General features: G+C 55.5%; 2 protein-coding genes across 2 annotated transcripts in view; one reads left to right on the top strand and one right to left on the bottom strand.

The window, feature by feature from the left end:
* The first annotated feature begins 273 nt into the window (after positions 1–273).
* On the top strand, positions 274–3,199 carry LOC106890468 (alpha-1,3-mannosyl-glycoprotein 4-beta-N-acetylglucosaminyltransferase C-like). The gene is made up of 3 exons (XM_014946305.1): positions 274–408; positions 676–817; positions 1,587–3,199. Exons 1-3 carry the CDS (start codon positions 301–303, stop codon positions 2,729–2,731), a joined length of 1,395 nt encoding a protein of 464 aa, XP_014801791.1. The 5' UTR covers positions 274–300; the 3' UTR covers positions 2,732–3,199.
* Positions 3,200–5,406: 2,207 nt separating this feature from the next.
* TMEM9 (transmembrane protein 9) overlaps positions 5,407–12,376 on the bottom strand; it is a 9,627-nt gene continuing 2,657 nt past the window's right edge. Inside the window, exons 2-6 of the mRNA XM_014946276.1 lie at positions 10,069–10,170; positions 9,557–9,648; positions 9,022–9,130; positions 7,771–7,902; positions 5,407–6,373 (exon numbers count right to left, since the gene is read on the bottom strand). Coding sequence (XP_014801762.1) covers positions 6,224–6,373; positions 7,771–7,902; positions 9,022–9,130; positions 9,557–9,648; positions 10,069–10,161 — 576 coding nt within the window. The 5' untranslated portion in view covers positions 10,162–10,170 and the 3' untranslated portion in view covers positions 5,407–6,223. The remainder of the gene's footprint in view (positions 6,374–7,770; positions 7,903–9,021; positions 9,131–9,556; positions 9,649–10,068; positions 10,171–12,376) is intronic.

Raw genomic sequence — 12,376 nt, 5'->3', positions numbered from 1 at the left:
GCTGGTGGGGTGGGTTTTGGGTTTTGAACCTGGCTGATTGGGTTTGTTCCTGGCTGGGTTGGGGTGTCCTGCCCCTGCCTGCCCAGAGGGGACAGTGCCCAGGTGCCACCTGATGTCCCATGACCACCCCCGGGTGCTCTGGGCAGAGGGCGCAGCCCTGGGGGTGCATCCAGGTGCCACCCCACCGTCCTCTCCAGGGACAGGGGATTTCCCCAGGCTGTGCCCTGACCCAACACTCCCCTTCCTCCCGCTGTGCCCTGACCCAACACTCCTCTTCCTCCCGCAGGCCAGCCCGGTGCCATGCGATGCTCCATGAAGCGCTTCCTCACGGCTGCGCTTGCAGCCTCCTTCCTCCTCCTCTTCTTCCTCCTCCATGGGGGCAGCCAGCAGGAAGAGGATCCTCTGGAGGTGAGTTCCCCACTGGAGGGGCCACTGGCACATCCTCTATCCCTGCCTGCCCCACAGGGACTCTGCTCCCTTCCCTGCCCCACGTCACCCCCAAACTCCAGCTCTGCCTTCTCCCTGGGGTTGCACCTGGGAATGTCCCAATCCCAGAGCTGGGAGGGCAGGACAGGAGCTCCCCCTCATTTCTGGGTACCCCCTTGTCCTTCCCCCTTGTTCCCACGTGTCCATGGTGCTCTGGGTCTGACCTGGCTTTCTGCGGCTCCCACCCAGCTCAAGGGCTTGGAGCCAGATGCAGTCCTGAAGATGCTGCAGCCAGAAGGAGCCCAGCACGTCCTCCAGGACATGGATGACCTCTCTGCACTCCACAATGTCTCCTACCACCTCCTCGCTGGTTCCCTGCCATCCCACAAAAGTGAGTGTCTGTGGGACTCCGGACTGGGCAGGGCTGGGATTAGATGGAGGTGTGAAGGTCAGTGTGCTCCGAGCATGGAGGTCCTTGCTTCTGCTGCACCTTGGGACAGACCCATCTCCCTGGGGCTGACTTCCCTGCTCTCCAGTTAGGAAGGTGGAGATGGTGGGGCTGGGCTACTGGGACAACCCCATAGTGTGAGAGATGTGGGTCAAGCTCTTGGACGGGTTCACGAAGAGTAATGGAAGGAGCTCAGGGCAGCCCCATGTGAGCCCGTGCTGAAACCAGGTGCCGTGTGTGCCTGGTGCTGCGCGGAGCAGAAGCTTCAGTGAAGCTGAACAAACGCAGCCACAGCTGGGCAGTGGGGAGGGCAGGAGGAGGCCTCATCTCAGTGTGGTTGTGTCTCCGCAAAGTTTGGAGCAGGTTGGGGCATGCTTCAGGATCTGCAGCCATGCCATGGAGCCATTCTTGCCCCACAGATTGTCTCTGCACTGTTCCTTCCCCAAGTTTTGCTTTTTTTTTTTTTTTAAGGTGTTTTTCCCAAATATTTCTTCTTCGGAGGAAGACTTCTCATCCTGGCCTCTGCCTGCCCTTTGGGGAGGGCACTTCCTCAGGTGCTGGGGCTTCAGCAAGGACCTGCCAGTCTTGGACATGGGGCCATAACCACGTGGGCTGGCCATGGGGAGAGTTGTTTGGAGCCCCCACCTCGTGGCTGGCAGGGAAAAGCCTCACCCTGGTGCATCCCAGCCAATGCCTTTCCTTTGCCTTGCAGAATTCCTGGCGGTGGGCCTGGCGTCAGTGCGGCGGCCGCGTGGCTACTACCTCCCAGCGACCCTCCAGTCCCTCTTCATGAAGTCCACAGAGGCGGAGCTGCAGGAGATGGTGGTGGTGGTGCACTTGGCCGACATGGACCCCATGTGGAACATGCGTGTGGCCGCCGACATAACCCGCAAGTTTGCTCACCACATCCTCCTGGGCCGGCTCCTGCTTATCCATGTTCCCCAGGAGTTTTACCCCACCCTCGAGGGCCTCAAGAGAAACTACAATGACCCGGAGGAGCGGGTGAAGTTCAGGTCCAAGCAGAACGTGGACTACGCCTTCCTCTTCGCCTTTGCTGCCAACCTCTCCTCCTACTACTTGATGATTGAGGATGATGTCTGGTCTGCCAAGTCCTTCTTGACGGCCATCCGCAAGGCACTGGCTTCCCGGGAAGGCACCAACTGGGCCACCCTTGAGTTCTCCAAGCTGGGCTACATCGGTAAGCTCTACCACTCCAGCGACCTTCCTCGCCTGGCTCGCTTCCTCCTCCTCTTCTACCAGGAGATGCCCTGCGACTGGCTGCTGTCCCACTTCCGCCTCCTGCTCACCCAGAAGGACGTCATCCGCTTCAAGCCCTCCCTCTTCCAGCACATGGGCCTCTACTCCTCCTTCCAGGGCACCATCAACCGGCTGGAGGACGATGAGTTCCAGGACGATGCCTTGGACCTTCCTGACAACCCACCAGCAGCCTTGTTCACCAGCATGTCCGTCTTCGAGAACTACGAGCCCCTCAAGGCTTATAGTGGAGCACAGGGGTATTTTTGGGGGAAAGACCCCACAGCTGGCAGCGTCTTCTCCATCGTCTTCCAGCAGCCGGCCAAGGTCACCCGTGTCCGGGTGCGCACGGGCTCGGAGGAGCGCCGGCAGGATTTCCTGCACGCGGGGGTGCTGGAGCTGGGCCGGCAGCGACGGGCCGACGGCCGGGACTGCTCTGCCTACACCACTGTGGGCACCTTCCAGAAGGGGACCTTCGAGCGGCGGGGGCTGGAGAAGGCCCTGCCCGGCCCCGTGGAGTGCCTGAGGATCCGGGTCACCCGGGACCAGAGCGAGTGGCTCATCATCCAGAGCATCCACATCTGGACCACAGCTGGCAGCTGAGCCGGGCGCGTGGCCAAAGCGGCTGGACTTGGTACTGAGAGTTATTTTATTTTTCTCACTCCCTTTTTTGATAAGGAGTTAAATTATTGTCTCCTGCTGGTGCCCATCCCGGAGGGAGGATGGAGTGGGTCCCTCCGGCCCCCCCGGGGGGGTGAGCGGCGCCGGGGGCGGGTGGAGGAGGAGCAGAGTCTCAGGAACTTCATGCTGGGACACAGAAAACATTTCCTCCCAGGGAGGATGGTGTACAGGACAAAGCTAATCAGCTGATTAACAATCCAAATAATTAACCAGGCGGTGGGCATTTTTTTCTTTTTTTTGCATCCTCTCCACACCACCCCCTCCCCAGCTGAGATTTCTAACCCACCGACCCCCCATCCTGCAGATTTTCCTTCTCCCATCCCATTTTCAAGCTGTTCCTGGGGACAGATACGGGGGTGAGGGGTCTGGAGCACAAGTCTCATGAGGAGAGGCTGAGGGAGCTGGGGTTATTCAGCCTGGAGAAGAGGAGGCTGAGGGGAGACCTTAGTGCTCTCTCCAACTCCCTGAAAGGAGGGTGTAGAGAGGGGGGGGTCGGTCTCTTTTCTCAAGTCCCAGGCGACAGGACAAGAGGAAATGGCCTCAAGTTGCGCGAGGGGAGGTTCAGGCTGGATATTAGGAAAAATTTTTTCACCAAAAGGGTTCTCAGCCATTGGAATGGCACAGGGAGGTGGTTCAGGCCCCATCCCTGGAGGTGTTCAAAAGACGGGTTGATGTAGTGCTGGGAGGTCTGGTTTAGTGATGATGCTCCTTGTTTGTTGTGTGGGTGTCTATTTTTGTCAGTCAGGTTGACGGTTGGACAAGATGATCTTTAAGGTCCCTTCCAACCTAGAAGATTCTGTGAGATTCTGTGATTTTGTGCTGCTCACCAACCCCCTCGCCCTCCGGGATGGGGCTGCAGGGAGCTGGGAGCAGGACCCCCACCACTGGTGATCACGGGTGTCTCGGTGCTGATCAGAGGGACAACGGCCACCAGATGGACCCATCACACCAGCACAGTCCCCACACGGCCACCACGGCAGGAATCCTCCACCTTGTGCTCCACCAGCTTGTGCTCAGACCCTTCAGACAGGCTTTCCCCTTCCCAGTGAATCCCCCCAGTCCAAGGGGGATTCACACCCAAAGCGGGAGACAGGGGTTCTTAAAAAGGGGGAGAATCCCAGAATTGTAGGGGTTGGAAGGGACCTCTGGAGATCATCCAGGCCAAGCCCCTGCCAGAGCAGGGTCACCCAGAGCAGGTTGGACAGGAACGTGTCCAGGTGTGGTTAAATCTCTCACACACCCCTCTGGAGAAAGGTTCAATGACTGAACACCATGGAACGAGGAGGGGTAAAGGAAGACATGACCTCAGTGTAATGTGAAGCTCTGGGTACGTTTCAGCCCGGTGAAGTGCTTCAAAGTTCATCTACTTCCACCCCCTGCCCTGGGCAGGGACACCTCCCACCACACCAGGTTGCTCCAAGCCCCCTCCAACCTGCCCTTGAACCCCTCCAGGGATGGGGCAGCCACAGCTTCTCTGGGCAACCTGGGCCAGGCTCTCACCACCCTCACACCAAACAAGTTCTTCCCCACATCTCAGCTCCATCTCCCCTCTTGCAGGGTCAAACCCTTCCCCCTCCTCCTAGGGCTCCCCTCCCTCATCCAGAGTCCCTCCCCATCTCTCCTGGAGCCCCTTGAGGGACTGGAAGGGGCTCCAAGGTCTCCCCGGAGCCTTCTCTTCTCCAGGCTGAACCCCCCAACTCTCTCAGCCCCCCCTCCCAGCAGAGGGGCTCCAGCCCTCCCAGCATCTCCGGGGCCTCCTCTGGCCCCGCTCCAACAGCTCCATGTCCTTCTGCTGTTGGTGGCCCCAGAGCTGGAGGCAGCACTGGGGGGTGTCTCCCCAGAGCGGAGCAGAGGGGCAGAATCCCCCCCTGGCCCTGCTGGCCACGGGGCTGGGGAGGCAGCCCAGGGGTGGGGGGTTTCTGGGCTGCCAGAGCATGTTGTTGGGGCCTGTGGAGCTTCTCAGCCACCAACACCCCCAAGTCCTTCTCCTCAGGGCTGCTCTCCAGCCACTCTCCACCCAGCCTGGGTTTGTGCTGGGGTTGCCCTGACCCAGGTGCAGGACCTTGCACTTGGCCTGGTTGAACCTCATGAGGTTGGAAAGGGGCCACCTCTCCGGCCTGTCCATGTCCCTCTGGATGCCATCCCTTCCCTCCAGTGTGTCACCACACCACACAGCCTGGTGTCACTGGGAAACGTGCTGAGGGGGCACTCAATCCCACCGTCTGGAGGACAATCACTCAGCACTGGGAGCCCCAGACCTGGCACGACGGGACTTTTCCCCAAAAAAAAGCTACCTGTGTAACAGATCTTTGTCTGCATTTAATACAGAGATGCTACAGGATAAACTCCAGCACCTTCCTGATATTATCGGTGTTCTCAGTGGGATCAATATACACATTGAGTCACTTCAGCTTCCTCCACACAGCCCGAGCACAGTCAGAGCTCTCAAAGTGTTCCCAGTAGCACAAGTGTCCCCTTTCCAGGGCCCCCAGGCCCAGAGGGGTGTTTGCAGCACCTCAATAGAGCCTCTGCCCTGGTTGTCTCGGACACAAATGCCCCGATCATCAGGGGTTACTAACGTGGTACAAACGGAAAGCTTTCTCCCCAGGATGCTTTTATTCACTGCTAAAGCAGGAAAAGATATAAATGTAAATCAACTTTTTACCTGTTGGTCTCTTACTCGTGAAGGTACTGACCAGTTCTGGGACGTTCACCTGCGCGGACACAAGCTGCAATCTCAGCGATGCGGGTGTAAATCTGGGCACAGACTGGAAACCTGCCCAGGTCACACCAGGGTAAGTGCAGGCAGCAGCTGAGCACCCGGAGGGAGCCCCCTCCTCCTCCTCCTCCCCATGGATGCACTTGCCTCAGCACAACGATGCCCAAATAACATCGCTGCAAACGGGAGGAGGAGGCGGCTTCTTCACCCTGGAGGAGCGCCACGTAATCTATCCCACGTAACAATTATCACATTATTTTTATCCCAGGAAGATTCAGCCTACTTCCACCACTCCGTACCGAGACCCTGGTCTCTGACGAAGGGGGTGGGCTGATGGAGACTTCAGTCCCAGCAAGTGGTGGCCGCGGGGTCCCACTGAGCCGCAGCCCCCGCCCCAGGCAGCCCGGGAGTCCCCCCATCCCACCCACCATCCCCATGCAGCCACGGGGCTGACCACCAGTGCGGATCTCAGCCGGGCAAGGGGTGAGGAGCCTCCGGGCCGAGAGGTAAAGGGCAAGGGGACAAAACCAGAGGCAAGCATTTTGGTCTGCTTCTCTCTACGAAGACGGTAAATCAGAGAGGGTTAGAGCTTTCAGTCAAACACCACGGATGTCTGAAGGGTGACCTGCTGTCCATCTCCACCAGCGGAGCTACCCTGTCTCTCGGGGAGCGGTGCTGCAGAGCTCAGTGAAGATCTAGCTCAGCATCTTGTGGCGGTCGAACACTGTCTTCCTCTGCTCCTGCACCTGGCGCTTCCAGCGCTGCTGGGCCCCCTCCACCCTCTCCAGCACCGTGTTGGCTCTAGCGCCCGACGGGGTGGGGGCTGCGGCCAAGGAGCGAGCGTCCTGCCAGGGAAAGAAACAGTCAGAGATCAAGGCACGTCCAGCCCCAACACAGACGGTGGCAGCTCGACTCTGGGAGACCCCTCAACTTTAGGAGCAATTCAAGGCTGGGGTTGTCCTGACAAAGAACCTCATTTTCAGAGCCCCCCCAACTCCAGAAAGCCTGCACTCAGGGACCACGCATGGTGAAGTCAAGGCCTCAGATGAAAAGTCCCCAGGAGATGAACTGCTCTAAGTCCAAAACCTCTCCTGGGAATCCACTGCCAGGAGTCTGCAAGGAGCTGTGCTGCTGAAGCCAACTTCAGTTAGGAGCAATTCAAGGCTGGGGTTGTCCTGACAAAGAACCTCATTTTCAGAGCCCCCCCAACTCCAGAAAGCCTGCGCTCAGGGACCACGCATGGTGATATCAGGCTGGATATTAGGAAAAATTTTTTCACTGAAAGGGTTATCAGACATTGGGATGGGCTGCCCAGGGAGGTGGTTGAGGCACCATCCCTGGAGGTGTTCAAAAGACGGGTTGATGTAGTGCTCCTTGTGATGATGCTCCTTGTTTGTTGTGTGGGTGTCTATTTTTGTCAGTTAGGTTGATGGTTGGACAAGATGATCTTTAAGGTCCCTTCCAACCTAGAAGATTCTGTGATTCTGTGAAGTCAAGGCCCCAGATGAAAAGTCCCCAGGAGAGGAACTGCTCTAAGTCCAAAACTCTCCTGGAAATCCACTGCCAGGAGCCCGCAAGGAGCTGCACAGCTGAAGCCAACTTCAGCAGGATCTGCATGGATTCGTGCCTGAATGTTTACCTGTGGAAAGCGCCCAAAAAGCAACAGTGCTGGTCCCACGCTGGACCAAAGGAGCCAAGGACAAGGTCACCGTTTCCCTGTCAGCCACTCTCTGGCCATCCCACCACCCTGTCTCCCCCGTTACCCCAGCAGCACAGTCTCACCTCGTTCCGTTGCCCTCCTCTGCACTCGCTCCAGCACCTCCAGATCTCTCGTGGATTGAGGTGCCCAAAACTGGACACAACACTCCAGGTGTGGCCTCCCCAGTGCTGAGTACAGGGGCACAATCACCTCCCTACTTCTGCTGGTCACACTATTTTTGATACAAGCCAGGATGCCATTGGCTTTCTTGCCCCCCTGGGCACACGCCGGCTCATATTCAGCCGTTGGTCAACTAGAACCCCCAGGGCTCTTTCCTCCAGGCAGCTCCAGCCACACTTCCCCAAGCATGATGTGCATGGATTCATGCCTGAATGTTTACCTGTGGAAAGCGCCCAAAAAGCAACAGTGCTGGTCCCACACTGGACCAAAGGGGCCAAGGACAAGGTCACCGTTTCCCTGTCAGCCACTCTCTGGCCATCCCACCACCCTGTCTCCCCCGTTACCCCAGCAGCACAGTCTCACCTCGTTCTCCTCCTCGTTGTGCAGGGGCTGGGTATAAGCATCCGGCTTCCGGATCAGAGGGTCCACCAGCACGAGGAAAGCCATGTAAAGCAGCAGTGCCCCCACCACAGACAAGTAAATGATGATGATCACCTGCAGTTAAGGACAGCAGAGTAGAAAAGGATCAACAGTGTAGATAAGAAGCACCACAGAGGCCAGGAAGCTCCCTTCACAGCTGCCTCCGGTGTTTGATCTCTTCCCTCATTCCAGTTTTGTTCACTAAGAAGTCTCTTGCACTTGCAGGAAGGCAGATGATGTTAAGTCTGTGCACACAAACCGTGCTGATCTTATAGAATCACAGAATCATAGAGTTGTCCAGGCCGGAAGGGACCTCCAAAGGCCATCTAGTCCAACCCCCCGACAGTCAGCAGGGACACCCCCAACTAGACCAGGTTGCCCAGGGCCTCGTCGAGCCTCTCCTTGAATATCTCCAGGGAAGGGGCCTCAACCACCTCCCTGGGCAACCTGTTCCAGTGCTCCACCACCCTCACAGTGAAGAACCCTCTCCTCATCTCCAGTCTAAATCTGTTCCCCTCCAGCTTGAAGCCATTGCCCCTCGTCCTGTCACTGCAGGCCTTTCTAAACAGGCTCTCCCCAGCCTTCCTGTAGGCTCCCTTCAGGTACTGGAAGGCCGCTATTAGGTCTCCCCGGAGCCTTCTCTTCTCCAGGCTGAACAACCCCAGCTCCCTCAGCCTGTCCTCGTAGCAGAGGTGCTCCATCCCCCTGATCATCCTTGTGGCCCTCCTCTGGACCCTCTCCATCAGGTCCATGTCCTTCTTATACTGAGGGCTCCAGACCTGCACACAATACTCCAGGTGAGGTCTCACCAGAGCAAAGGGGCAGAATCCCCTCTCTGGACCTGCTGGCAACGCATCTTTTGATGCAGCCCAGGATGTGATTGGCCTTCTGGGCTGCAGCTGCACTGTGCCTATTTAGGGCACGTGCTGCATGTGAAAGGAGACCAGCGAGACACGTCCCCACTCAGGGGTGCCTGGCACTGTCACACAACCTCAGTGAGAGGGCTGGGCTGATGTGCAGCCTGTGCCTCGCTGCCAGGAGCCCTCCTGACTCGGACACGGTGCCCCTGGCACTACCACCGGGTACAAGCTGTGATAGATTTTGCCTTTCTGGGCTTTTCTCCAGTCCAGCAGTGCCTGGGATGGCGTGGCACAGCAAGGAGGAGCCAGGCACAGGGAGCAGAGCTGTAATTACCTTGATGGTGGTGGTGCTACGCTCCTCGTATTTGCACTCGCACAGCAGGCAGTAGGCCTCCACGTCATTCCCTGGCACCGGCATCGGCTCCACAACATGCAGGCAGTTGCTGCAACACAAAGAAACCAAAATCAGCAACAGGACAAGGTGAAACCAATGCCCTGTGGAAGGACGCTGGGGTGACTTTTTCTGTGTCTCAGCTTTCCCTGATAATGCTGATTGGTTTTAAGAGTTCCCCTCACAGCCCAGCGAGTCCGAAGTTCCTGGGACAGACTGTCCAAGCACCTTCTGCAGGGATCCAGTCGAGGTGGAAGGGACTCAAGGGTCCTACATCTGCTGAGAGCTTAAGAAATCATGCCTCCCAGATTCCTCAATCTCTGTTCAAAAAACGCCCCTCACCTGGGGTGACCATCACCTACCAAACCGGCTTCCTCTGCAAACGCACAGGCAGGGAATCACTCCCTTAGCACCAGCTGAAAACTCCGGAGTGTTGGCTTTCACGGACCTATCCCTCAGGTTTCAGCCCACAACTCACCAGTCCTTCTGGGACACATTCTTGTTGTAAATGTGCCCGCTGATGTTCCGGTACGGGGGACAGATGCACTTGCAGCGGATGTCCTCTGAGCTCTGTGGAAGCAAGAGGTGACAGCGTCAGTGAGTGAATGTGCAGGTACAGTCTGCTGGGTGGGAAAAGGCAGAACACTCTCTGAGAGAGACAGAGAGAAGACTTCACACCGTGTCTCTTCTTCCTGCGCTGCTTCTTTCACATCAATAACTTCACAGTTTTACAATGTCTTGAGCACCTCTACTCTAGACACCAGGTACTTTTCAACCAAATTTTAAAAAGCAAACTCCAAAACCCAGCAGAAGGCAGGGCAAAGGCCACTGTCACGTACATGCACAGCTCTACGTATGATAAATACACAGCTGCTACAGCACTCCTCAGCTTTGCAAACTTCCACACAAACACGGTTGCTTCTCTGCCATTTTTTTTTCTGTTGTACCAGACAGACAGCTCGGTACCTGTGTCTGAAGCTGTTCACTCACCTTGCTGGCTTGTGCCAGAGGAGGAAGGATGCAACACAGCAGCACCATCAGCAGCATCGAGCTCGCACCCTTCCGAGGGCACTGGGCAAACATCGTGGAAGCCTGAGGAAACAAAAAAAATCACATCCAGGATAAAGGATCTCAGCTGAAGGCAGCAGGAACGCTTTAATTTGAGCTTTCTTTTTCGAACATCGTGGAAGCCTGAGGAAACAAAAAAATCACATCCAGGATAGAGGATCTCAGCTGAAGGCAGCAGAACGCTTTAATTTGAGCTTTCTTTTTCAGCCCACTTGCCCCTGTTTTGCTCAGGAAGTAGAAATTTAGCCCTGAATCAAGGCTGGTCCCAGTCAGAAACTCCTGGAAACACTTTACACAGATCTCAAGAAACACTCCTATCAAAAAAGCTTCCAACATCTAGAGCCACGCACCCAAACTACCACAGTCCTGCAAAAATCACTGGCTTCCTTATAATTTGACTTCTGCAACTCTACATAACCTCCTGTTGCTCCCTTACTATAGTGGAGCTCTGCAACAGGTTATTTTGCTGCTGATAGTTTTGACCAGTAAAAGACACAGAATCAGGAAAACCATGGATCAAGAGGGAGCTAAAGGAGTGCCCTGGGGCCTCAGTGCTGCGCTGTACAATAAATGTTAAATCATTCATTCATCTTCTGATATTCAAAATTTTGCTTCTGAAGGGGTCAGCGTATTTTCACGAGTCACGAACTATGGCAAGGGGGTGGAATATCTACTGATTCCTAAACCTCCTTTACCCCAAGATCAAAATCAAAATCCTAATTCAGCAAAATCCCAACTTTTAAAAATTATTTCAAATTGCTAGCTTGGTGAATTCACTATATGCCTCTTGCTCCATATGCCTAGATATAGTTTTTCTAGAGATATGCGTGCAAGAATCCAAAAGAATATGAGCTCTTTTTTCTCTGCCACAAAAAGCAAAGTCAGTCTCAGCAAGGCTGGCACCGACACTGGCATCGCACAGGCCTGGAGGCAAGAGGCAGAGCGGGCCCCGTGGTGCCACCGTGGGGACAGCTCTGAAAAGCCACTGCAGCACAGCTTTATCCAGGGAAGGTAATTCAGACCTTCAGTAATCAGCTCCACACAGCACCCGTAATCCCACAGGTTCTTATACTCTATTACCTAATGTAATTCCATTGGTACTTACTTCACTGGAATATTCTATCACCGTTTGCTTTATCTTATGTCAACACCCTAAAAATTAAGGTAACTAATTCTTCTTCTATTTTATGGATTTCAAACACCACGTTCCGTTCCTCTCTTCTTTATCTAAACAAAACACCAGCCACTTCTAACAAGCTGACCTGCCAAAACCCACCAAAATGCATTCCAGCCCTATCAACTTATCACAAGATTTCTTAACCCTTTGCGCCCCCGTTAGCAGAAACCTCCCCAAACAACGGTTCACTCTTTGGAGACACTGTTGCATATCAAGGTTTTAGCTCTTCATCCCAAATGTTGGTTAATGTATGACTTATCTGAGCTGCACAGTGCACATTCCCCATTGTGAGTGGCTCTGGATGACCACTTGTTTGAATGCTTACCTCAACGATGGAGCTCCTATCTGGAATTTAGTTTTAACCTGCTCAACTAAATACAGATCATCTGAACAACTCATAACTGTCATTTCTAATAAAATCAGGGGAAGACACGTGATCTATTATACCATGGTTACCAGCAGGAAAATAAAACCTTGGAACGACACCTAGACAAGAGTCCACCCCTCATGAACTGTAAAACACCAGGGGCCACACAAAGGGCAATTCACCTGTAGTTCTTTCCAAGCCTGACAGTGTATGTTCAAAGGGGCATTTGCACACATGCCCTAAAGCTGTTGTTTTCCAGACAATCAGCCAAGCGTGTGTCTAAAACCATCAGAACCTGGACAAAAACCCCACAGCACTGGGAATGACTGCGGAGGAGTGGGACGGCCGTGGGGTCGGGGTCTGGAGGGAGAGGGGACACTCCCCACTGTGGGGTCAGGGTTTGGAGGGAGAGGGGCACTCCCTGCCGTGGGGTCGGGGTCTCAGGGGTCGTGACTTTGGAGCAGGGCAGCTCCCAGGTATGAAGCCCCCCGAGGAGGCCCTGCAGCCACCCACCCCGTGCCCCTTCTCCCCGGGCGCACCCCCAATACACTCTTCACCTTTAACATCAACTGGAGCCCTCCATGAGATCAAACCCATGATGTCTCTAACACCTCGCCCAGGGTCTGGGCTCCAGCCATCCCGACACCCCCCCATGACCCACCCGGCCCCCCGCCAGGAGCCAGGAG

Source organism: Calidris pugnax, unplaced genomic scaffold, assembly GCF_001431845.1.
Source record: "Calidris pugnax isolate Ruff unplaced genomic scaffold, ASM143184v1 scaffold116, whole genome shotgun sequence".
Classification (NCBI taxonomy): Eukaryota; Metazoa; Chordata; class Aves; order Charadriiformes; family Scolopacidae; genus Calidris; species Calidris pugnax.
Note: the sequence above shows the minus strand (reverse complement) of the source record. Positions and strands in the feature narration are given on the sequence as shown.